This window comes from Crocodylus siamensis, chromosome 8, assembly GCF_052110815.1.
Source record: "Crocodylus siamensis isolate JL-2025a chromosome 8, ASM5211081v1, whole genome shotgun sequence".
NCBI classification, from domain to species: domain Eukaryota; kingdom Metazoa; phylum Chordata; order Crocodylia; family Crocodylidae; genus Crocodylus; species Crocodylus siamensis.
This window is the reverse complement of record NC_143402.1, coordinates 45,510,533-45,534,694: the sequence shown is the minus strand read 5'-3', so window position 1 is coordinate 45,534,694 and position 24,162 is coordinate 45,510,533. Positions and strand designations below refer to the sequence as shown.

Sequence of the window (24,162 nt, the reverse complement as noted above, 5' to 3'; positions counted from 1 at the left end):
CATGGACAGAGCCTAATTTTCAGCTCACTCACCCTTTCCGGTTAAGCCAAAAATTTAAATTGTAGCTTCTGCTGACCACTGGTCTCCATGGGTAGACCTATGATTTTGATAGAGCTAAAAACAATGTAAAGGGCTGTGAAATAAGAGTAATCAGTAGGCAGGAAAACTGCAGGAAGAAAGGTTAGTTTCCACCAAGACCATTGCAAAAAAGATGTGCATTAACACCTGTGGAGTGAAGAATGATGGTCCCTCAGTTGCCTGAATAGAAATGCTGCTGCTGCTGCTGGCCAGTTGGTTTTAAACTTTGGGTGGAGTAAGAAAGTGGGGTGCTTCCTTCCTAGGGGCAATAGGGGCAGGAGGAAGCTTCCCTGATTAAGACATGCCCTCCAGTTTTGGAAGGTTGGTTATTTCTTTCTTTCTTTTTTTGGAAAAAGGTGTGTGGGGTATGTCAGTAAACGTGTGCAACTTGAGGATTAAAGTAGACATTATCTTCCCTTCTCTTGTAACTTTCAACTCTGCCCTGCCTCCATACATGCCACCCTCCCCTCCCCCAAGTAAATTCACACCAGATTTGGCTCTTTATCTATTGCTTCTTTATCTATTGGGTAAAAAGACTTTAAATTAAGATTAAATGTTCAAACCAGGTGTATTATGTTGTTATTCACACTATATTAGCCCCTGCTTTTGCATGATAGATTTATTGATTAATTTTATTTATCAGATTTATATGAAGTAAACTTCTTAACTTTTGGGTCCAGAATCTGGGATCTTGATGCTCCATTTTCATTGATAGTGCCATGTTTATCTAGAAATATTGTCATATTTGGCCTGAAGATGACCCATCTGACCATCCTGACAGATTAGAAAGGTGCATCAAAATTACTTACAGGTTCTTATAACCAACATGTTTATTGTGTGCGTGTGGCAGCATTGGAGTAGCTCTGGAGGAAGAATAATAGTATACAAACCTGAAGACCTCAGGAAAAAGGCATATTCTAGTAATATCTAAACCCACCTATCCAAAAGTTCTCCACTCTCTCCACAGGCATTCACTGAAGTAAACCAAATTACCATACAGGTAAATGTATTTCATGCCTCAGAGTTTACATTTCAAATTGTGGTACATAAAGCTATCCAAACAAAATGAAAGGTTTTGTTTTGTCTCTTGGTATTGTAATTATTTTCAGAAAACATTCTACTATAAAAATATGGAAGGTAGGGTTTTTTAATTCACATTTATTCAGCATTCTTTTTTAAATCCATTTTTACTCGAGGTTGTATGTGTCTCCAAGAAAATCCACTACAGATCAGAAAACAGAATCACCTCTGAAATGGTGCCGGCAGGTGTTGGACAACCCCAGTCCTGAAACGGAAGCAGCCTGTCGAACTCTTATAAATCGACTTGACCAAGGTAAATTAATTAAATGTGCATTGAATACTTTAAAAGTGGTGTATATTTTGTACGGTATTGAGATATATTAGTTGGAATGGAAGTATAATGATGTAGTTTATTGCAAGCTTAAAATAACCGATAGTGATGATCACTATTAAATGATGATGATCACTATTAAAAAAAAAAAATCAAATGTTTCATGTATCAGGGAATACTTCTGATATGTTTATCACTAAAACTCCTTGTGTTTTCTGTTAAGAATAATAACCTATGAATCAGAAGCAAGATACAACTTTTACTTTTAATCATTATGATTTTGAAAAAATAGAACCAATATAGCTTTGCCTCTTGTTTATAAGAATGTCTTAAGTGTATTAATGTTAACAAAGTGGTTTTCAGTTTCATGCAGTGGGGACGTTCTAGTCAACTTCCATATACACCTTTTCTTTAATGCTATGTTAGAGGCTTCATCAATGGAAGACTCCTGTTAGTGTTCTAATGAGATTTAAATTTACATGAAATATAAATCTTTAAACCTTCATTTTCAAAAAAAAAATAGTGTTTTTGGTCAGAAAAGATTCACTTAGGGCTCTGTAGCCTATTCCTGCAAAAAAAAAAAATCTAGTGTTGCAGTTAATTCTCTTTCTTGCATAATAATTCTTAATGCATTATTTATGGGAAAGGTTACCCTTGCATCTTCCAGTGCTGACAACATAATGGTGCATTTAGAATTTTCTAACTTCTGTGAATGATGGTGTATTTAAATTTTCAATACTACATAAAAACAATACTTCATAGAGACTGAAGAATTTCTGCTTCTGTGCCTGAACTGATAGTTTGTAGTCAAACTCCTTAGGTAGGATTTGAAGGGTAACATTTTATAGAATTTTCTCTTCCCTAGTTGCATGCTGACTTCTGAGTCACTGTTCCGGATTCATTTTTTTTCAATACAGTCTGACCATTGACTGTTCCCTGGGGTACTTGGCTGAAGCAAGGATTTCGAAAAAGAGCTTTGAACATTTGACTTCATTTTGATTTTGATTACATGTGTTGGCATCTTTCCCTGTTATGGTAGTTAATAAGCTTCAAGTCAAGGACTGTCCTGGTGGATCTTTGCCCCCATCCTCCCACTCCGAATACACTCCCAGTGCCTCAAAATAAAATGAGTTCTTAATTTGTTAAGTAATCATGAGTTGAATCACTGATGCTTATTCTAATCCATCATTTTCTTGATTCTTGGTATACTTCCCTGACAGCCAAAAAGGCAACTAACTGCAATTACAGCATCTGTCAATAATTAATTATTAGAGGAGAGGGAAGTGGTGCATTTTTACATCACCGTCTCTGGGTAGATTCATGAGAACCTAAACCTAAATCCAAATCCTATGAAGAGCAGCACATATTCTGTGCAGAGTTCTTGGGAGAACTAACATTTGAAAGTTAGATGATGGTCTTAGCTCAGTGGTCTCCAATCTTTTTAAGTAGGATATCGCCTTTAGCATTTAAAAGCAACTGAAGATCTACTGTGTCCCCTGTCCTGTCCCATCCCCTGCCCCTTCCTCCCCCTCCCTCCCCCCACCAGCCCAGCAGGTAAGTCTATGGGAAGGGAAGGAGGGGGGCAGATCGAGGCAGGGGGAGAAAAAAATATTTGGGGACGTGCCTCCCAGCAGGTAAGTCCCACCCAGCCAGCACCCCACTCAGTTTACCCCTGCTCCTGCCTCTGCGGCACTGTCCCTCACTGCTGGGGGCTTCGATCTAGCCCCTGCCCCTTCCCTCCCCACAGACTGACCTGCTGGGCTGGGGTGTGTGCGTGCATGCACAAGGGCATTCAGCCCGCCACCCCAGCCTCAGATCAGCTCCAGGAGATCTACCTGTAGATCAAGATCCACTGGTTGGTGACCACTGTCTTAGCTACTGAAAAAAAACAAACTTTTAATACAAAGCTAGTATTAGTGTTTGCTTACCTTTTGAAATGGACAATTTTTTTTCTCTGTGAATGTTATGACATTGGCTTCAATTCAGCCAAAAACTTTTGTGTGCAGCTTTAGGTCCTTTATAAAATTCTATGCTTTTTCATTTGTGCCAACTGTATGCTCAGTACAGCACATTCTCAAATTTGTTTTAAGCCTTGTGTTTAAAGTGCATATTGAAACCTGAAGGCTTCATCATATTAACCATTCATTTTATCTTCATATTTTATCTCTTGTTCTTGCCATTGCCTCACTATAAGCTTTGCAAACTCCTTCATTTCATTTCAACTAAAGTTTTGCATGTTTCTTTCAGTATTTGTAAAGGAGACTTTATAGGACACTTAAAGTACTCAGTCTTCATTAAATCTTCATAAATCTTTTGTTTTTAGGTAGTGAGTGTCAGTGGGACGATAGTTTAGCAATTCCTTAATTACTTAGTTATGGAAACTATTCTTTACATAGTGCTGTATCTGCATATATCAAACTGTTATTAAGACTCAAGTTGTGAGCTGTCACTTCTGCTTTATTATTGTCTTGTGCTAATATTTTGTTTTAAAAACTATTTCAAAACAGATTATTTTTTTTCACCATGGATCTACTTTGTTTGAAGTTTGAAGCTAAAATCTTATAAAAATAGAATGATCCTTTGTCAGTTTTAAGACTAAAAATCCAAAGGATGGTGCTCATCAAAGCATAAAGACTACTAAACTGTTACTGTAAATATCTGTTAATTCTTCATCATGTTCTCGTTTTTCTTTTAAGACTGTCTGTTTGAAGGCTGCCTTGAAATGTTCAAATATGTGCTAGAAAATTTCAGTTTTAGTGAGGACACTACTCTTAGAGTTCTTTTCATCAGTGAGTATATAAGTTAAAGGATGGGGGAGCTTTTTAGAAGAGTAAATGATGTTTGTCTTCTTGGTCACTTTGGCAAGTGTTATGCCCATTCATGATGGCTGATTCTAAATGCCTGATAGCAATGCTTGATCCTATTTGACTTAATGCTTTCTTTCCTCAAATCCCATTTGTTTTCAAAGAGAACTTGATAACATTTGTGGCTTTTTTATATCTTCCTTTTAGCCAGTAGGTGGAAAAACCTGTATTGCAGTCCATTGGCATCACCAAGTGCACATAACTTGAATACAGAGACAAGCTCCTGTAGCAATGCATTAAACTCTCCTGGGCACCTCAAATCGACTAACAAAGCACTACTAACCTGTGGCAGCTCAGGTATGGCATGACAATAGCACAGAGCAAAACTTAATATTATGCAAGGAGAATTGGTCTGGGCTCTTTCATGGGCGGAGCAGAAATAAGTATCTGGGGTGCGAGAGGAACAGGCGAATCCACTGGATCAACTTCAATATGGTGAATATTGCTGGTCATCTCACTTATGCATGGTGCTGCAGGGAATCTTTGACTTGATAACATTACAGTGGAAGGAGCTTCCTTGCATTCTGAATGTCTTGTGGTGATGGAATGTTTGTTTTTATAGACTGTGTTCATTTCTACTAACGTAAAGCATTATGAAATATAAACCAGCTGTTCAGGAATAAACACAACAAAGAAGCATTGCTCCTTAAACCACCTGATAACATAAAGTATTAACTGTACATTAAGTACTTAGTTATAACTGGGTGGTTTGGCTAAATGCTTTGTCTGAAGTCTGCCTGAGATTGCATGTGGGCTCCTGTCTGTGAAATTGTACATGCTATTTCAAGGGTAACATTTAGCCCTTTTGCAGTCCATGCCTCATTGTATATTGGAGCAGTGTTCTGCCTTTGGTTTCTCATCAAAGGAGTTTTCCTTGTTTTGTTGTCTGTATAGGCGGCTGTATCCTAATGTGCATGTTACAAATTTTTTGCATGTTTAACACTGTCTCACTTGAAACATGGAGTCCAATGAATATTTAAATACTTGTCTTGCATGCAACTGGCTATATTGATAGTTGCAGATATGCTCTTGAGATTAGTAGCTTCTTCTTTCCCTTCCACTTTTATTTCTTGGTGTATGACAGGACACCTTTTTGGCAAATACTTAATCACTTTGACAGTTTCTTTTTACTGCTTAAATTCTGTATATTGGTTTCCATAGGAAAGGACTGTTTTATCTTTGTAGTGTCTTTTTTTTCTTTTTGAGGAGCTGAATCAGAAATGTGTTAAGGACAGATTTCTACGATGATGGCTGTAGGAGCAGGTCTTCGGTTATTGATTTGAACCTGGAACCCAGATCTAGTGTGACTCAGTTACTTTAATCTGATTGCTGTTCAGGAGCTTATAAAAATGGGGATCCTTTTTTATAAGCAAGTGAGGAGCACAGATCCACACAGGAGACTATATTTTGGTGCGTGTCACTCCCACAATGCACCACACAAAGCAGCTGACTGCGAGCTTCTGCCACACCGATTGCATAACAGTAGATTTACTAGGGGTGTCCCGAATTGGGGATAGTGATTTGATTCGTTGATTCAGATCACTGGCCCTGATTTGATTCTGCTGAATCCAAATCTTTGATGCTGATTCAGAGACCAGGCTGGAGCAAGTAGCGCCAAGCCGGGGCCAGGCAGCCGCAGGGAGTGGTGGTGGTGGATCCCACTGATGCGCGCTGCTCATCTGGTGACCTGACTAGTGGTTCCTGCCGCTGCTTCCGCCACTGGTCATGGTGGGGTGTGTGCCCCCAGAACTGCATGGCATGTGGTGGGCACGGCTGGGGCTGCACTCTGTGCTGTGCTCTGGGCAGGTGGTGGGAGCTATGGTGAATTTTCAGGTGGCTGTAGCCCCTGCTCTTCCACTTGCCCCATCCTGATCTAGGGGATCATGCCCCCTGATGCCCTCAAAGCTGTGGCTCATCCAAGGGGCTTGAGGAAGAGGGGGCAGCTCCTGCTGCTGCATGCTGCTTGTCCAGAGGCAGCGCAGTGGCTCTGCCCCATGCCTGCCTCACTCCAGCTGGGCAAGCAATGGCAGGAATCACCAGTCAAGCTGCCAGATGAGAAGCGTGCAGCGGTGGGAGCTGCTGCCCCCCCGCCCACAGTGCCCCAGCTGGACAGCGTTTGCCCCAGTCCCTCCCTCACCACAGAGGGCGTTAATTTGCCCCACCATGCCCCTTTCGTTCTTCCCCTTCCCCTTCCACCACTTACCAACTGCACACAGTATCGACCGTCGTAAAGGAACACCCCCTCCCCCCCATTTATAACACTGTTCCTATGGAGAAATTGGTTCCAAGTTATGACATTTTAACTTAAGATGTGGCTTTCAGGAACCAATTGCATCGTAAACCTGAGGACTGCCTGTAAAATGAGACTGTTAATGCTGTATTTTCTCACATATTACAATGTCCCAAATAAGACACAAACATTGTTTTTGGAAGGAAGAATATAGAAAAAAGTTTTTTTCCAAATTTTTCCAGAGTCACAGCTAACTGTGTGACATAGAGTAAGTCCTCCTGGAAATGTAGTGTGTCCAGGAAGTGTGACATTCCAGAAGACAGTCTGGGTGAGGCAGCAGGAACTTCCTTGTGAGGCAGTACAGCAACAAGGCTAGGTCCCAGACCATTGCAAAGACTGCTACTTCTTTGCTATAAATAATTCTTTATATAAGTTCTATACCAGAAGTCCCATCAAAGTACTACAGACTGTATGCAGCAGTTCACTTGGCTTGAGTCAACTGAATTGCTGTTTCTGGCACAAGCCATAGTGATCAGCCAATAGCCACTGTAGCTTTGAGAGAGTTAACATAGGACTCTGCCCTTCTGTTTGCTGGGGCTAGAGAAAAGCAATAGCCATTAAAAAGCAGCATTTGCATGCTTCTATTCCAGTAGAAAAAAAAATCAGTTTCCCTGATCGAGAATGCACCCCAACTTTGGAGGGCCAATTTTTTGGTGGGGGGAAGGGTGTATGTAGTATGCGAGTATATTTGATAGGATTGTGTGTACAGTGAGTGCATTGGGAGCCTCAAGTCATGATAGACTTAATTGGATCCTTCAGGAAGCAGCACTCTTCATCCTACTTTAGGTGCTGATGATGTCAGCTATTAAAATTAGGCAGAGAATCCAGCCTTTATCTGCATTTTTTTGGGATAAGTCTTTGTCATACTTTTTAATTCTTTTCCCATTTTCAGTTTTTTGGGTGATGTTAATGTTTTCTCATGAAGTAGCTTGATACTTCTGAAATCAAAAAAAAAAAATGAAGATCTGTTAACTAATCCTCCCTCTCTATGCGGCATTGGCTAGGTCGCAGCTGGAGTACTGCATCCAGTTCTGGGTGCCGCACTTCAGGAGGGATGTGGACAACTTGGAGAGGGTCCAGAGGAGGGCCACCTGCATGGTTGGGGGGCAGCAGGACAGGCCCTACGAGGACAGGCTGCGGGACCTGAACCTGTTCAGCCTCCACAAGAGAAGGCAGAGGGGGGATCTAGTGGCCTGTTACAAACTAGTCAGAGGGGACCAGCAGGCATTGGGGGAGTCCCTGTTCCCCCGAGCACTGCCAGGAGTGACCAGGACTAATGGTCACAAGCTGGCAGAGGGTAGATTCAGGCTAGATATCAAGAGGCGCTACTTCACGGTCAGGACGGCTAGGATCTGGATCCAACTTCCAAGAGAAGTGGTGCTGGTTCCTACCCTGGGGGTCTTTAAGAGGAGGCTAGATGTACACCTTGCTGGGGTTATTTGACCCCGGTACTCTTTCCTGCCACGGTAGGGGGTTGGACTTGATCTGCTGAGGTCCCTTCCGACCCTACCTACTATGAAATTACTTTGTTTAACTAATACAGGGGAATGATGGCTATTAGTGTTATAACGCATTTGCCAACCAAGAGGAGAAAATGCAGAGAAGAGTGGGCTGAGGTATGAACATTTCTGTGTTGGGTTGACTGCCACCCATCTGAGATGCAAGGACAAGTATAATCAGTTTATTGGTATAATTGGTATAATCAGTTTATCATTGGTATCAGTGGTATAATCAGTTTATCAAAAAAAGCCTTCCAGTAGCAAGCATTTGCTACTGGACTCGCTCCATTTTCATATTCCACTAGCCTAACGTGGTGTATCTCATATACTGTGGAAAATCCTGAGAGACTGACTTCAGTCATCAAACAATGTTAACTAAATATTACATGTCAGTTACTATGAACTTAAACTAAAAGAAAATGACACCTTATTTCCCTTTTACTTATGCCTGTGCATGTAATAGAAGTTTAACATCTTAATAGGAGGTGTACCCTCTTCGAATGTTATTATTTGTATTAGAGTAGGGTCCAGTGGTCCCAGTAAGGATCTCATTGTATTATCTCAAGGTGTTTTACCAGTGGTTCTCAACCTTTTTTGTACCAGGACCCATTTATAAACATCAGTGGCCAGTCCTGAACCAGTGAATAGTTTAAGTAGAAAACAGTCCTCTCGCCCTGCTGGTGCTCCTCACTCGCAACCCACTGCCCCGAGACTCCGGTAGGGTGGCAACTCATTTCTGCCACTGCCGCCAGAAACCCTGCACCAGCCATGCCTCCAGCAGCACAAGGAATAATGGATGGGGGGAGGAGGAGGGCTATGCTACCTTCACCTTCTCCTGCCAGCTGGTGGTGCACTGGGCGCAGCAATACCCCTGCCTCTGGCCCAGCTGCTGTCACTCCCCTGAAGCCATGGCTGTACTCTGGAGAGGAGGTGTGGTGACAGGCAGTGTTGCCTTTGTCTCTGCACCCCCTGACATATTGTCTATGCCCCCACCCCTGTAGCAGCTGTCCATGCTGCCTGGCTACTTTGCTGCTCCTAGCAGCCCCTTGTAGGCTGGACCTCTGCCAGCCGGCATAGTGTTTTTCTCCTTTAAAGGAGAATCCATTTTTAAAGTTTGTTGATCCAGTTCTTAAAGCTTGTTTGCAACCCTTTCATATATTCTTGCAACCCACTTTTGGATTGTGACCCACGGGTTGAGGAACACTGTTATACAGACCAGTACCTGAGGGTGTGGACAAATGTGTGTTTTAGTTGCTTTAAAAGGGGAGAGGGAGTAGCTAGTTGGGAGCATGCAGCAGCTATTGCATGTGTGCCACAGGTGCGACAGCCAGCAGATTGGGCAGGGAGCAGAAAGAGCAGCAGGTTGGGTAGGGGAAGGGCATTGGAGTAGCATTCAGGAAAGGTACAAGTCAGTGGTGTCCAACCTTTTTTGCCCTGTGGGCCAGATGGACAATGCCAAGTCTTGGCTGTGGGCTGGATCCATCCCGGCTGGGCTCCATCTGGCCACAGGCAGGTGTACTGGCTGACCCTGGTCCATGTGCTGGACAGGCAGGGGGCGACTTGGTCCCCGATCTGGATGTGAGGGGGTTAGGGGCTTGGGGAGGGCGATGGAGCAGCCCTGATCTGGCACGCAGGGGGCAGAATAGGAAGGGGTGGAGCAGCCATGATCCGGACAAATGGGTTGGATGTGTGTGGGAAAGCAGGAAGAGGAAGATGAACGAAGTGGTCCTGATCTGGGTGCATGGGAGTGGGGGTTGGAATGGAACGGCTCCTATCTGGACACCCGAGGGGGTGAGGAGCAGCCTGGCCTGATCCAGGTGTAGCAGGGGTGGGACCATCCCGATCCCTCTACATAGCCGTGGCCCGAGCAGGGCTGGACTCCGCTGCATGGAACTTCTGCTGCTTGCCAGCTGCCAATTTTTCCAACTTGTGGGGATTCCCTTGGGCTGGATGTGATGGCTCTGCAGGCCTGGCCTGCAGGCAGGAGGTTGAGCATTGGTGTAGGCTAGTTTGTGGTACACCTGCCAAAAATAATGGCCTCCACTGATTTGTTAAGTTTGCGTGATCTTGTAGCAATACAATTGATTTTAAATCGCCCTAACCTTAATCCTAACTGAAGCAGGATTAAAAGTGAAGCGTTTTTGCTACGTTTGTGGTGTCACATAATCATGATTACTAGCTGTATCATAACAGCTTGTATCTGTATTCTTTGATATCAGTACAGTTATGTCTGTTTAAATCCAAGGCCATTCTATTCCCTGAGAAATGTAGTCGTGGTTTATTACAAGATGCAGCAAGTGGATGAAACAACAGGTGGGGTGAGGGAGAAGGATCATGAGGTAACAAGTGACTATTATAAAACCATCTGTTGCATAAGAGTGTTACTATGTGACTGATGTATCTCAGCAGAACTCTACTCATAATAGTAAATTCTTAATCTAGATAGTAATTGTATGGGTTCAGGAGGATGTGAGGCATTAGTGCTCATATAACCCTGTGTAAACACCACAGCAAACGTCTCCTGTGACTTCAAAATCAGCTTCTGGATCAGCAGACATATCTTTCTCAAAGTGTGGAAATATTAAGCACTGAAATCAGGCTGAGGTTCTGGTAGCCTCAGTTGCTTTTCTCTGGACAGGAATCCATGCTCCAGCATATCAGTCAGTCTATTTAGTAGTCAAGATGTGAAGAACAATCCTCTGTAGGTGTAACTAACTTTTGGATTTTTTGGTTTTTTCCTTAGCAAATAAACTGAGCTACCTCCAACACCTTAATTGCTTTGCCCTCAAATAAAAATGAGTTTCTGTGCGTTTCTAAATCATTTTTTGCTGCTCACTATTTTTCCTCCCTCTCCACCCCTCTTCCCACAGGTTACTTGAGTATGCATTCTGCACTGAGTTCTCAGTCCTCTGTGGACAGTGAGCTTAGTACATCTGATGACTCTATCTCTATGGGCTACAAACTGCAGGACTTGACTGATGTCCAGGTTATGGCACGCCTACAGGAAGAAAGTATGTGACAGCAATTTCCTTTTCATCTTACAGTTTTGGATTTTTGAGGAAATATAGATGGTTTGCGACTGGTCTCATAGAGGGGTAAAGTCTATGGCTCTAAGACTTCCATCTAAACCTGGCAATAGACTGATGCCGGCTGAGTGCAGGCAGGAGGGGGTGGGATGGGGGTTGTGAGCAGCCGGACGCAGAGCATGGTGGCGGGGGTGGGGTTTGCAAGTAGCTGGATGCAAAGCAGGGGTGTGGCGAGTGGTGGCAGTGCAGCATCCGTGCGATGCTGCTCTCACCCCACCCGGGCCCTGCTCCTGTGAGGCAGCAGCATGGGGTGGTGGCACTCTGTTCCCTCCCACCCCCGCATAGCCCTTGGGACCTTTTGAAGTACCCCCAGGGATACACATGCATGTAATGCATTCTGGGACATTTTAAACCAACTGTTTAAACCTTCATAATCTGTAATTGTGTACCGCTAATCTTGTAGATGGCTCCTGAAGTTTAGAACAATAATCATGAATATTTCCCCCATACCACCTGTATCTGTGTAAATTTTCCCTTAAAGTAATGTACCATGTGATGTTATGATGAAGATTGTTCTGTTTTCTTGAATCCAGTCCCAAAGCCAATTTACAAAATGATCAGAGAGGTAATAGTTAACTTCTGCTGTACCATGGCAGGGGAAGTAGTTTGTATGAAGTTAAAAGTAATTTGGTCCGTGGCATTTCATATTCTCAGGTCTCCGCCAGGATTGTGCTTCTAGCTCTGCTTCAGTGTCTCGTCGTAGTTCCAGTGCCTCCCTTCACTCTCTCAGGAGAGGTACCTACAGCGACCAGGAGTTTGACGCATACAGTCTGGAGGATGAGGATGATTATGATTGTTCCCTGTCCTATCGTAGTGCTCACAGGTACTCACCATCTCCTCTCAGCTCCCCCCGATGTCAGTCCCCTTCTTCAGGAGCAGATTACAACAGGGCAACTACCTCTCGTATTCGACCCCCAAGGAGATCTGTGCAAAGCACCATGCAAGATCGACTGAAGTACACAAATAATGAAGGTAGGCTAGCTATGAACTGTACAGTATTGCATATTAAAAAATATGGACATGTGGATTGGTCAAAAAATGATTGTTATTAAATAGCAATCACTTTCATGGTTACTCTGTATTTTTCTTATCAATTTGAATTAAAACTAACAATATGCATTTTCCTAGGAATAGATTATACCATGGAAGTAATTTGGTCTGCTAATATTATGCTCTATTTATAATTCGTTCGAACTCCAGAGGAGATGCGTCACAGTATGCCTAACTTGGCTAGGACAAGCCTTCGCGCTCTAGAGTCTGTAAGGAGTAGCCGGAGTTTGGAATCAGATCTACAGGTGCCCAGCAGCCGACTTTCCAGAATGCAGCAACCATCAACAAGTCAGTTCACTTTAGTTTTTACCACTTTGTAGTGTGCACGTGTGTAAGGGAGAGGGGCCTGTGGGGGTGTGGGAGAGAAAGCATTACCAACTTGTTTCCTTTCATTACACTTTTAGATTTGAATTCCAGTAAGCTCAGGTATTCCTCTAGTGCTGGTCAGTCTCCCTTAACAGTACGACAGCCAGTGAAAGGAGGGTCATGCACAAATTCTCTGTTAACACCACGACAGCCAGTGAAAGCCTCCAGCTACACAAATCCTGTTGGAGTTCGAAAACCACAGTCTTCTACTTATAGTCCAGGGTCTTCCAATAGCAGTTCTTCTGCTACCAGAAGTAATATGGTCACGATAGCCAAAAACTCGCCCATCAAAGTACGGACATCTGTAGGAGGAACTTCTACTCCTAAGAGCAAGCTGACACCCCCGTCCAAGAGGTAAGGTCTTAATGACTGAAACAAACTTAAGAAAATTAAGTGCACCTTAACTATGTCTGCCAAAATTTGGCTTATAAAGTACATTTCAAATTATAAAGTAAAAGGGATCTCTTATTTGTAGTATGTTCCATCTACTGGGATGTGATTTCCAAATCAGATGGTTTGCAGATGGGAACTTCCTAGCATGTTTTTGCCCCAGCAGTAAGCTATAAGTAATCCTTAGCTTTAAGATTGCTTTCTGTAGACATTTTGGCTCTCTTAATGAAACATTCAGGTTACATTTTGGGCCTGATTTATAAATATATGATACTTTTTTAAGTGCTTGCCTTGGCCTAAATTGTTTCTCAAAACAAGTACTGGAAATCTTGTAACATTTCCTGTTCCATCAACTACTTGAGATAATCTTCAACAGGCTTTCCATGGCTTGTTTTTCATTGTCCTGTGTCTGTTGTAGCAGTTTCCAGAGGCACATGGCAGATAAAATATTACCATTTTGATTTGATAATATTTGGTAATATTACCCAGAGAGGGTAATATTCCCTCTCTAGGCTATTTTAAGTGACTACATAAAGTTAAGGAATTGAGAAATCTTGGCCCTAAGCTCTGAACAACTCATTTGGCAGGCTTTCTCAGGCATTTGCTCTTTTGTCTTATGCAGGGGTTTTCAACCTTTTTGAATTTAAGTACCCCCGGTGGCCAGTCACTGAGCGGGGGTTGGGGGAGAGTAGCACATGGACAGACACAGAACAGGGAGGCAGGGACAGCATGCAAGTGGGCAGGGACGCTCACTCGGCTGGGGTGAGGAAGCTCACTGGGCTGATGTGCAAGCTTCCCTGCCCTGCTCCTGGGAGGCAGCGGTGCTCCGTCCTCACCCGCCCACACATACCCCCTAGGACTGGTCCAAGTACTCCCAGGTGTATGGGCACCCTTGGTTGACAACCCCTACTCTAATGGAACTGAAGCAGAATAAAGATGAATGGCACCCAAACTGCACCTGGAATATTATATATCTTCAAAAATTTGTGCTTCAGTCAGGGCTTATATATATGCTCTGATTTTTACTGGTCTCAGAACTATCTAAAGTCTGTATCTTATGTCCCAGAACTAGGTTGGATTGTTTTTGAATACGTTGTCAACATCTCTTCCAGTTATACAGTTTGTCCAATGAGAGAGTTTATTAAAAAAATTCTTAAACACGGACAACACAGAAAGAAGCACAATTATCTTTAAATTTCATTTGTGTTTGACCTACATCTGGTTTCCATTAAAGCAAGTGCTGAGTGTTTCTTTATAAAAGCCCCAGGCCTTAAGAATGAGGGTTTTTTTTTAAGTTTTCAGCTATTCCGAAATTCCCCAAGATCCTCTGGGCCCTCTAGATTTCTTTTTGTCATTGTGTAAAATAAAAAACACAGCACATCTTCAGTGGACTTCACTGTTATAGTGAAGTTACTTGTGCAGAAAATGCTGCAAATATATTTTACCAATCATTTCTCTCACATTTAGTGATATTAGGTGCTTATTTTTTTTAAAGGGTTTGCTTAAATTTGCTTTTTTTTTTCCAAACACATTACCCAGGACTGCTGCATTTTCCAGTTTCTTGTGCCAGCTTGCCACAGAAATGAGATACTGTGTGTAGGGTTTTTATTCAGCCTGCCATAAAATGCAGGACTAGCTTTAATAGTATGCATGGGTGTGTGCCACATGCAACTAGGACACTGAATGAGGCATGCCTGTGTGGCAAGCCAGAAAGCGCAAAAGTATGGCATCTGAGTTAAGGCTTTGATCACTAATATGTTCCTCTGCTAATGGTATAATGAACACTTAAGTCGGAGCTCAGTGCGTCACTACTTGTGACTAGATGGCTTTTGTTTTTTTGTTTTAAACAGAGTTCCTCAGTCGGCAAAAACCAGTCAGACAACTGCTGATGATTCTTGGAAGGATGGATGTTACTGAAGCAACCCAAAGATGCTGATGCACTGCCAAACATCTGTGTTGAAGAACCCCAGCTGGCTGGGCATAAGAATACTCTAAAATATGCTTCTTTCCAGATCCACTGCATGGGACTGACTTATACATTCCCCAGCCCCCTCCCTCCATCTCTAGAATGCAGACTTTGTTCTTGACTTCATTTAATTTGTCAAGAGCTTGGCCTCTTAATGATAGAAATGGACAATTATTTGTGTACTGTATCCCTGAACTCTGAAAAACTGCAGAAGCTTGAGTAGCCTTTGCATCTTTAATATAGATTTCTACCTACAGCCTATTGTTGGAAGCGACATTGACTGCAATCCACTATGACATGTTCACATGGAAACTTGCTTAAAAGGCCACAAGTTGTTGTGTTTGTGCCAGCAAGAAGCTTCAACTTATTGTTTGTTGCTCTTAGCAGGGGGTGGAGAGTGTAGAAATAGCTGTATAGGTGTTAGAAGGTTTCGGAGTTTTTTTAATGCACCTGGTGTCATCTAATCTAGCTGATCTGAAGCCCAGAATTTTTTTTATACTTATTCCTGTATAAAATGTATTTCTTCTGCTACTTTTTATTAATGTTTCTCTAGAAGTCAAAGGCAGCTTTTATAACTATCAGTAGTACACTTCAGACATGTTTGTATCCAAGTGTGTGCATCACAGTAGTGTCAGTTCACAAATGAAGGAGTAATGCACAATATTTGTGTGGGTTTCTGAACAGGCCATCATAATACAGTGGGTGCTACTTAAACTGATAGTTATCACATTGCTAAGTTCTGTATCTTAGTTGAGAAAATACCAGCAAGCTTAACTTCTTGCAGATGGTAATGTCCAGTCTTTGGCACCCACTGTATGTTAGAGAGACTAATTTTACTTTAAGTGTTTCTCTTCATAATATACACTTTGCCCCATTTCCTGTTGGTAACAATTACCTTTAATTGGGTTTTGTATGAAACTTTTTCTAATTGCCTTTTTCATATGAAGGAATTGGTAAAATCATCCCCCATCTTCAGCAAGAGGCTGTTGATTCAAATGGAGTCCATAAAATATGCACTGATTTGAGCTCAGCAATGTTTTCCCTGCCATTAATGTGATTTGATAGTGTAGCTTAATAAAATGTTAAGGTGCTGAAAAGTAGATCTGCCTTAATAGCAAACAAGGAGTCTTGTTTTTTTTGTTTATGGTAGCATCTCTAGAAGCGTGATCTGCATCTCCCCTCTGCCCCAGTAATATGCATTAAACTCTCTCCACTTGTCTGTTTAACAAATGTTAACTGAGACATAAAAAAGGTTTTCTAAAAAGTTAGAGTCTAAAGACTACTGCTGATGGGGTCAGCTTGTACTGCATTGTTTAGCTGTTTAACTTAATAACCTTCTGTCCTTCAGACTTGTTTACAGCCACTGAGAAGAGGCAGGAATTACATACATCCCTATTTTAGGGTCTAGCTGTCCATACTGAGGGAGAATACAAGGCCTTGCTCATCAGCTTCATATGTTTGCTCCCTATGTGACCCTTACTTTAGCTGTTGCAGGTTTGTCCTGTTTCAGTAGGAGTGAAGCTGGAAGAGTTGCAGTATTTTAGCTAATTTGTATTTAGTAACTAGATTTTAAAGCTAGTTTTGTCCCTGCTTAGTTTTGAGTGATAGGTGGCATTAATTGCTAGAGCCACCAGGTTCCCAGAGCAGCTTCTGTTCTGGAAAATGTAACTTTCTTCTGCAGGAGACCATTTTTTGGGTCAGATTTCTTCCTGTCCCCCTTGGGGATTTCTTTTCTGAAATCTTCCTCCAATAGCTGTTATCTTCTTGTTAAACCCACTTTTCCTTTGGAACATCTTTAGGATCATAGGAAGGTAGGGCTGGAAGGGACCACATGAAGTCATTTAGTCCAGCCCCCTGGCTCAAAACAGGCTTGTCCTTGACCAGCCCATCCCTGCCAAATGTCTAACCTTTCTCTTAAACTTCCAAGGATGGAGAGTCTGTCTTTGTTCCAAGCTGGCCACCTGCATAGCAAGTTCTTCCTAATCTCCAACCTCAATTTCTTCTGCTGTAGCTTGAGACCATTGCTCTTAATACTATCCCCTACAGCCACAGAGAAAAGCACATCTCCATCTTCTCTATAATTGGCCATTTGGGATTTGAAGACTTATTAAATACCCCCCCCCCCGAAATCCTCTTTTCTCCAGATTAAGTAACCCTGGTTCTTTCAGCCTTTCTGCATAAGTTGTTTCCCAGGTCCCTCATCCTGCATGGGACTCCTTAGAAACTGCCCACAGCCTTCTTGATGTGTAGAACCCAAAACTGGACATGGTATTCCAAGTAAGGCCTTACCAGTGCTGAAAAGAACAGAAAGTGTATTACATTCACTGTTTTTCCCCGGTTCACAAAAGGTGGTCTCCTTAGAAGAAAATCAGGTTTGCAAGGCATAATTTGCTCTCGGTAAATCCATGCTGCTTGTTCCTAGTTGCCTTGCTCTCCTCTAGGTGCTTCACTGAGCTTCTTGAGGACCTGCTCCACTGATTTGCTCATGGAGAAATGATGTGTTAGGGAGAGAGAGAGAGAACATCCCCATAATGTTTTTCCATGCAGAAAAGTACCCTGAAGAGTTAGGTGAAGGTACAGAAGAGAAAGTGTGTTGAAATTTCAGTCTGTCCTAAAGGAAGTTTAGTATCTATAAAAGTACTTTTCCTTCAACAGATCAAGAGTCTTCAAGGCTTTCTTGGGTAAAGTTAAGTTGCACTAAAATGTATACAGTGTAGTATAGTTATTTCTAATGGGGCCTGAAATCAAGTTCCAATTGTTTCAGTTCTCTATTCAAAGAGGAACATTCCACTTAACTGGAGAGTGACAGGTAAGTTTAATATGATCTACTTTTATTTTAAATGCACATCATTAGAGTTAACCACACAAGTAGTGTAATTGATGTTAAGAAGCTAAAACTATTCTTAGTGGTTTCCGATTCATGTTTTCAAGGTTATCAGTTTATTACAATAAATTACTGACTCTGGCATTCTTGCACTTCAAAGCCCTAAATCACTAGATAATAAATAAACAAATAAATAAGTGAACTTAGGCCAGAGAGTCAGCAGTCATATTTAATAGCCAAACACTTTACTTCATTTACAAGATGACTCTTTTGGCTCATGCACTAGGCCTGAGCATCTTACACATCCTGTAGCTTCATTTGCATCTATTTTTTAGGTTCTATGTTCTCAGAGGACTTAATTAAAAGATGCTAAACAGGAAAGTTATGGTATCAGACAGGTATACAGTAAGTTAGCTTGTTTTGCTCTAGTGATTTTAAACCTTCAAATAGAAGTAATATTCTCACTTCCAAGAAGGAAAGGAGTTCTACCTAGAAGGACATTTGTTCAGTTTGAGAGACTCTCAACACCGTTTTGAAAGACTGAAGAATCTCCCTCTGCCATAGACAATTAAAATTGAATGACATGGTGGTGACGTTTCATGCAAATCCTCATTTTGGGTTGAGAAGCAACAAATTGTATTAGACAGTAATAGCCTGATTTAATAGTAACAATTAGGAAGATCTAACTGGGTCTCCACTGTAGTACAGTGCTATACAAAGACTGATCTACATATGAGAGAGAGACACTAAATGCAACATTTGACTTGGCACTAGTTTTCTCTTCCCCTTGGGAAGATGAGATGCTAGGTTTTCCTGGAGGGTCAATGCACGTAGAATGCCTATTGCTGCTTTTAGAAAGCTCTGTCCAAGTTACTAAGCTCTTCAAGTGATGACAAAACATTTCAGTGGACAGGTAGGAAAAAGTTAAGATAAGGATGAGAATCCAAAACGTTCTTTATTAGATGTTAGTCTTTAGCCTTTTTTTGGTTAGAGCCAGGTACCCCAAAATGACTTTTGAGAACATGGCTTCTGTTGTGGGGGCTTATTAGTATTTTCTGACTGCAAGTCTGAAGCAGCATTGTAAGAGTCTTCTGAAGCCAGAAGATGCATAAAGACACTCATGAGAGAAAAAATGGCTCTCCAGCCAGGTCTAGTACCCATACCCAAGTAGCTGGAACCTGTTTATTAAAAAACACGAAGTTTATATCAAGCCACCCTGCAGAAGAGCCAAGGAAATAACTTCTCTTTACAGGAAAATTTTATTTAAACAGGTTAACTTTGTTTTACATAATGCTTCAGTGCATTCTTTAAAACAAGAGGAAATTATCTCTTTAAAAAGTATTTGTACATAAAGACAACAACTAGGAAATCAATATAGTAATGTTCTGAACTATCCCTAAAACATGCACAATTGCACATAGACTTGTGGGTGGTCATGGTGTGCTAAAGAGAAGAAGGATACTTCACCATAGGTCTTCCCAGATAAGTCACTAGGACTGCAGACACAGATTTCCAGTTAGCTCTGCACTGGCCGACTCTCGCTTAGCCCAACTAGTGACAGAAGTGAACAAGAATAGGGGGTCACCAACATGTCAGATGCCATCTCTTATTGCAGTTGAAAGAGTCAGATCTCAGCTGGCATAAGTCTAACCCAGGCTGGGTTGGGTACCAGTTTGAAACCTTCAAGTCACACTGTGCAGTAGGCAGCAAAGCAAGTTTATGCTGGAGCAGCAGTTTGGTTTTAGTGCATGCTTTCATGGGGACCTAATACAATGTGGCTCTCATACATTTCCCAAGGCCAGAGAGTGCAAGAGCTGTTCTGTGCATCAAGCCTCAGTATGTGCTTCTGTGATGCCAAGTCCAGCCACTAGATTAAGTCTTCCCCACCACCCCTGCAACTTCACCTCTTAAGAACCAGAATTTCTATAGTGGAAAACCAAGCTAGCACAACAGGACAGTCTGGTGCTAATGGAGTTCAATGTGCATTAAGCCACCCTTTCTTTTTTTTTTGCAAATTTGCTTTTGGCTCTATTTCTTCTTCCACAGAAAAAAAACAAACCACCATAAAAAAAACTCAGAAAGAAATCTTGAGCCACTTGAAAGAAATTGGCAAGTCATTCACAGTGCAAAGGGAACATGTTTCTCTGACACACCCCACCAAGCATGGACATGAGCTACCACTTCACTTTTCATAACTGGACTGTGCAGAGGGCAGTCCTATGATGATCAGGGTGTCCAAGACAATGAACTTATAATTGATTATAAAAAACCTTTAATTAGGTGCTAGATAGAGCCAGTCTATGGGATTATTTTTGGCCCTCTGAGCTTCCTACAGCAGCATTAGTCGGGGACCCCTGGCCTTTGGTTAACTTTGGTGCTGTTTCACACTATTCATTAGAATCTAGGATACATGTGTAGACAAGAACCCCCTTAAAAAGGAGGGATTCAAACAGTGAGATTTAGGCAAACTGATGATTCTGTCCCTTTTCTGTATTCAGTGTTTTCAAAACACTTGGCAGTCTACTGGGATGGAAATGCAAAAAACACAGGGCACTTCCCCACCAACATGCATCCTCCCTGGAATCCAGAGCAGCAGTTTGGCCCCAAATCCACTTCATATCAAGTGACACATTTGCACTAAGTTTTAGCCTCCTCCATAATCAAAGTAAAAACAGGATAGGAGAGACACAGACACCCCACAAAATGACAAAGCAGTTAAATTACTGGAACCTTAACCAGCCACAACCATTTCCTTTACTCTATCAACTTAACCATGAAGTAAGAGCCAAGACAACAGGTGGAAAACCATTTCAAAATGTGCCCAGTTTATCCCTAATCCCCTTCCCCGGCCTACAGTACAGATCTCCAAGGAGATTCCTCAAGGAAGGGGAGTTCCAGTATGGAAGGGGGACTTTTTCCAAGAACCTCATTTTGGTCTAGCTTGCGCTATTCTATTTGTGATGTCGACCAGGATTTGCATCCATGGCTCTTAGATAAAGCCCCAACAACCAGGCTCTGGAGGGGGCAGGGGGGAGCAGGGAAGGCTCTCAGTGAAGTACTGTGAAGGCTTAAGTATGCAGGGAGAACTGGGTCCCCACATATTAGCAAAAGAATAGCCTTTCACCCCTCTCTCCCCCATCCAACATTCACCCACCTTTCACTGGGTTCTCTCCAGCCCTCTCCTCATAGAGAGGGAAGGCAGGCCACTAATACTACCACTCTATTTAGGACACTCACATTAAAGTGCAAAGCCGCATGTATACATGGATGAGCATGCATGTATCCTCCTGAGCCAGCAGCACTGCCCACCCTGCCAAGATGCTCTGTAGAAGACATAACACAAAAAACAGAACCCATCCCAAAAAAATCCCTTCAAGTAGTTTTAAAACATGCCCCGCCCCCCTCAAGGCTCAAGCTGTTCAGGGCCAGGTGACCCAAGGGGGCTGCTTGGGGTGATAAGGCAAAAAATAAGTCTGAAGTCCTGGAAGGATGAAAGAATGAGGTGTCAGTAGTGAAAGACTGAGTTATTCTGTGGGTTGCTCCTTCATACACCCTGGTGATCTCATCCTTGGTTGATCAGCACAAACTGCTTCCATTTATTTTTGCACACAGCTTGGCCAAGTGAGCCCACCGCAGGCAGCCGACACGATGATGTAGATGATGACCTGGGGGAAGAAAGCACTGGTCATGTGGAAGGAAGATCCTAGCCAGTAGGGTATAGCACAAGGACAGTAGCTGTCAAACCTGGAGTTTGGAAACTGAAACCATCTCTGCCAGCAACTCCATTTAATGAGTCATTTAAACTCTGCTCCACTTACTCAACTGCAGCACAGAGATAATGACATCCCTATGGCACCAACTGATTGGAGGCTCTACCAAAGTACTTCAACACATACAGCACCTTTAATTATGCCTTCATACTCTCAGATGAAGGATGTTAGAGTACCCAGGCTTATTATTATAGGTGGGTGAGTCAGGACAATTTGTAGATAAACACAAGACAGAGGTCTGTTTGGAGGAGTCATTAAACAGGAGCATAGGCTTGTCCGGAGATGGTTTATGCCTGCCCTCAGATACTCTCACACCTAGTGGTGGGTCCTAAACTTCACATAAGACTCAGCTGGATATTTCTATGGGCAGGATTTTGCCATCCCTCTAGTGCTCATCCAACATGAGGACACCAGCAAAGTGCAGGTTCCCAGCCTCAGATGACTCCAGAGGAGTCTACTAGCTATAGGGGCTAGGTGATTCCCCCTTGCAGACTGTTGCTTTGGGGAGGATGGAAGCATAGGCAGGGTGGAGGAAGGAAGTAACACAGAGGGAAAAAAGTGTTAACACCCAAACCTTCCCTTAAAGGAGGTGGCATTACAATGTTTTGCACTTACAATGGATACTATTATGATGATGATGGTAAGCTTGAGATTCTTCATACACATGGCTCTGGCAAGGTTCCTGCTTGTAGTTTTGAATGTGACAGACTAGAAGAGAGCACAACAACACTACTCAGTCCCCAAGCATCACTGATCAGGCCTAGTCCCATAAGATTTAACAATGTCCTAAGGTATTTGGAAGCACTCATTCCCACCCCAAAATCCCTCAGCCAGCAAGCCATGCTGTGTACCTACCTCACTTTTGATCAGGGGATTATTTCATCCAATGGAAGTAAGATTTTGCCACCAGTCTTTAACAAGAACATGGTCCTAGAGCAGTTGAGGCATCATGCTATGAAACCCCAAAATCAGAACGTGTCAGGAAGTCTAGAGTAAGGCTCAAAGTCCACCCACACTAGACCAGCTATAAGTAGGTTTCTGGTCACTGGACTAGCAGTCAAGCACTGCCATCTTGTCCAGCTGCACCACCCTCATGTGCACCGTTTGCTACAGCAATTAACCATGACTAACAGGCCACCCAGGCTCAGGACTGACCTCCAAACTTCTTGTCCAGTAGCAGCTAGACACTGTCTGAGAAGAGGGTCCAGTCTAAGTCTTACCTTTGTACAGACCACTTCTGCAGACTAGTGTAGAAAAAAAGATGTAGAGGGAAGGTAGAGCTCGCATCTCTGAAAGCAAGGTTTGTCAGCTTGGCTTTGAGCCTTGCTTGTAGTCTATACCGTCCTCTGCACAGCTAGCCAGTATTTCCATACTCCTACTCTACAAGCAAGCAGTGGGGTAAGCCACATCAAGCTTATTTGCAACATTTACCTGGTTCTGTTTGCAGATTTGATATCTTAGTATAAAAGGAGGCACTGCATATAGCCCCACCACTGCATAGCAGCTTCATTATGAGTGTAACAGACCAGGGAAAGGAATTTGGCATTTGAAAGTCTTCTTCAATACTTATCTTTTACCAAGGTGTCCACTTAAACAAAAAACTTAGAGAATTGAGTATTTATTTATTTTTAATATAGAGAAACACCCCCCCGCATTCATTTCTCAGAGAGATGGAGATAGAAGGACCTCATCCCAAACTGGTCTCTCAGACTCAAGAGACTGCAGTACCATATCAACTTCAGTTTATGGTATTCTTAGATGTTTTAGAGGCATAAAGCATTTGGAACAGGTTAAAATCAAGAATCTCTGTAAAAGAGAAAATTGTTGCGTGTTCCTTGTACAAGATCTTCCAATTGAAAAATCAGCTGAAGAAAGAGAAAGAACTTTAGCAGCACCCTCTACTGGCTGTATTTGAGTTTTCTATAATGCCATTTATTTCCCTTACCTTTAAAGGGCTAGATCTGATCCAATTTCAGTTTGCAGGAGCTGAGACACTCATGTCTAGCACCACAATTCACAGAAACCCACTATCAAGAGCCATTCACATATGGCACCATCACCTTACTGTACTTTCCCCTAACAATGTGAAGTTCTGCTTCTGTGAAGATGTGCAGCTACCAGTCTGAACAGCTGGGCATTTAGTTCACATCTGAGGCCAGTCAGGGCCAAGAACTATGCCCCTATAATGAAGGGCATAGATTATGATGATTGGGAACTACAGCATGAAAGGAAAAACAAACAGACCAGACCCAACCCTTGCCTACTAGGAAGAAATGGAAGGTAAGAAACACCAAGGCCTACATAGACAATTGTGACATGTAGGCAGTAGTGCAGTTTAAGAGGAAGATCCTTTGATCTGTCACAACCCAAATGAACAGGTGCTAAGCACTTAATGACAGGGCATACAAGTCTACATGTAGACCGATGCCCAGTGAAGGGTAGAGTACAAAGGTACCTTGAACTACAATGGACAGATCAGGCTCGTCAGATCAGGTTGCACTAGAAGGCAGCCACATGGCTTGTACCAGCTCATCATGCATTGAAGACCAGAACTTAAAGCTCATAAACCTCTTTTGCACTGCTTGTATGTAGCTCCAGCACCTGGGTTTTGTGGCCACACACATTCCC

General features: G+C 42.6%; 2 protein-coding genes across 6 annotated transcripts in view; one reads left to right on the top strand and one right to left on the bottom strand.

Annotated features, from left to right (window-relative positions):
* LOC149858399 (SLAIN motif-containing protein-like) overlaps nucleotides 1-16,538 on the top strand; it is a 37,169-nt gene extending 20,631 nt beyond the window's left edge. Inside the window, exons 3-9 of one of the 2 annotated variants that reach the window (XM_090061207.1) lie at nucleotides 1,275-1,411; nucleotides 4,441-4,590; nucleotides 10,953-11,093; nucleotides 11,823-12,140; nucleotides 12,369-12,506; nucleotides 12,623-12,938; nucleotides 14,825-16,538. In XM_090061207.1, the coding sequence (XP_089917333.1) occupies nucleotides 1,275-1,411; nucleotides 4,441-4,590; nucleotides 10,953-11,093; nucleotides 11,823-12,140; nucleotides 12,369-12,506; nucleotides 12,623-12,938; nucleotides 14,825-14,891 (1,267 nt within the window). In that variant the 3' untranslated portion in view covers nucleotides 14,892-16,538. The remainder of the gene's footprint in view (nucleotides 1-1,274; nucleotides 1,412-4,440; nucleotides 4,591-10,952; nucleotides 11,094-11,822; nucleotides 12,141-12,368; nucleotides 12,507-12,622; nucleotides 12,939-14,824) is intronic. The other variant, XM_090061208.1, reaches the window with a different exon arrangement.
* Nucleotides 16,539-18,700: 2,162 nt separating this feature from the next.
* VAMP7 (vesicle associated membrane protein 7) overlaps nucleotides 18,701-24,162 on the bottom strand; it is a 31,477-nt gene continuing 26,015 nt past the window's right edge. For all 4 annotated transcript variants that reach the window (XM_090061210.1, XM_090061213.1, XM_090061212.1 and 1 more), the window contains exons 7-8: nucleotides 22,150-22,242; nucleotides 18,701-21,429 (exon numbers count right to left, since the gene is read on the bottom strand). In XM_090061210.1, coding sequence (XP_089917336.1) covers nucleotides 21,361-21,429; nucleotides 22,150-22,242 — 162 coding nt within the window. In that variant the 3' untranslated portion in view covers nucleotides 18,701-21,360. The remainder of the gene's footprint in view (nucleotides 21,430-22,149; nucleotides 22,243-24,162) is intronic.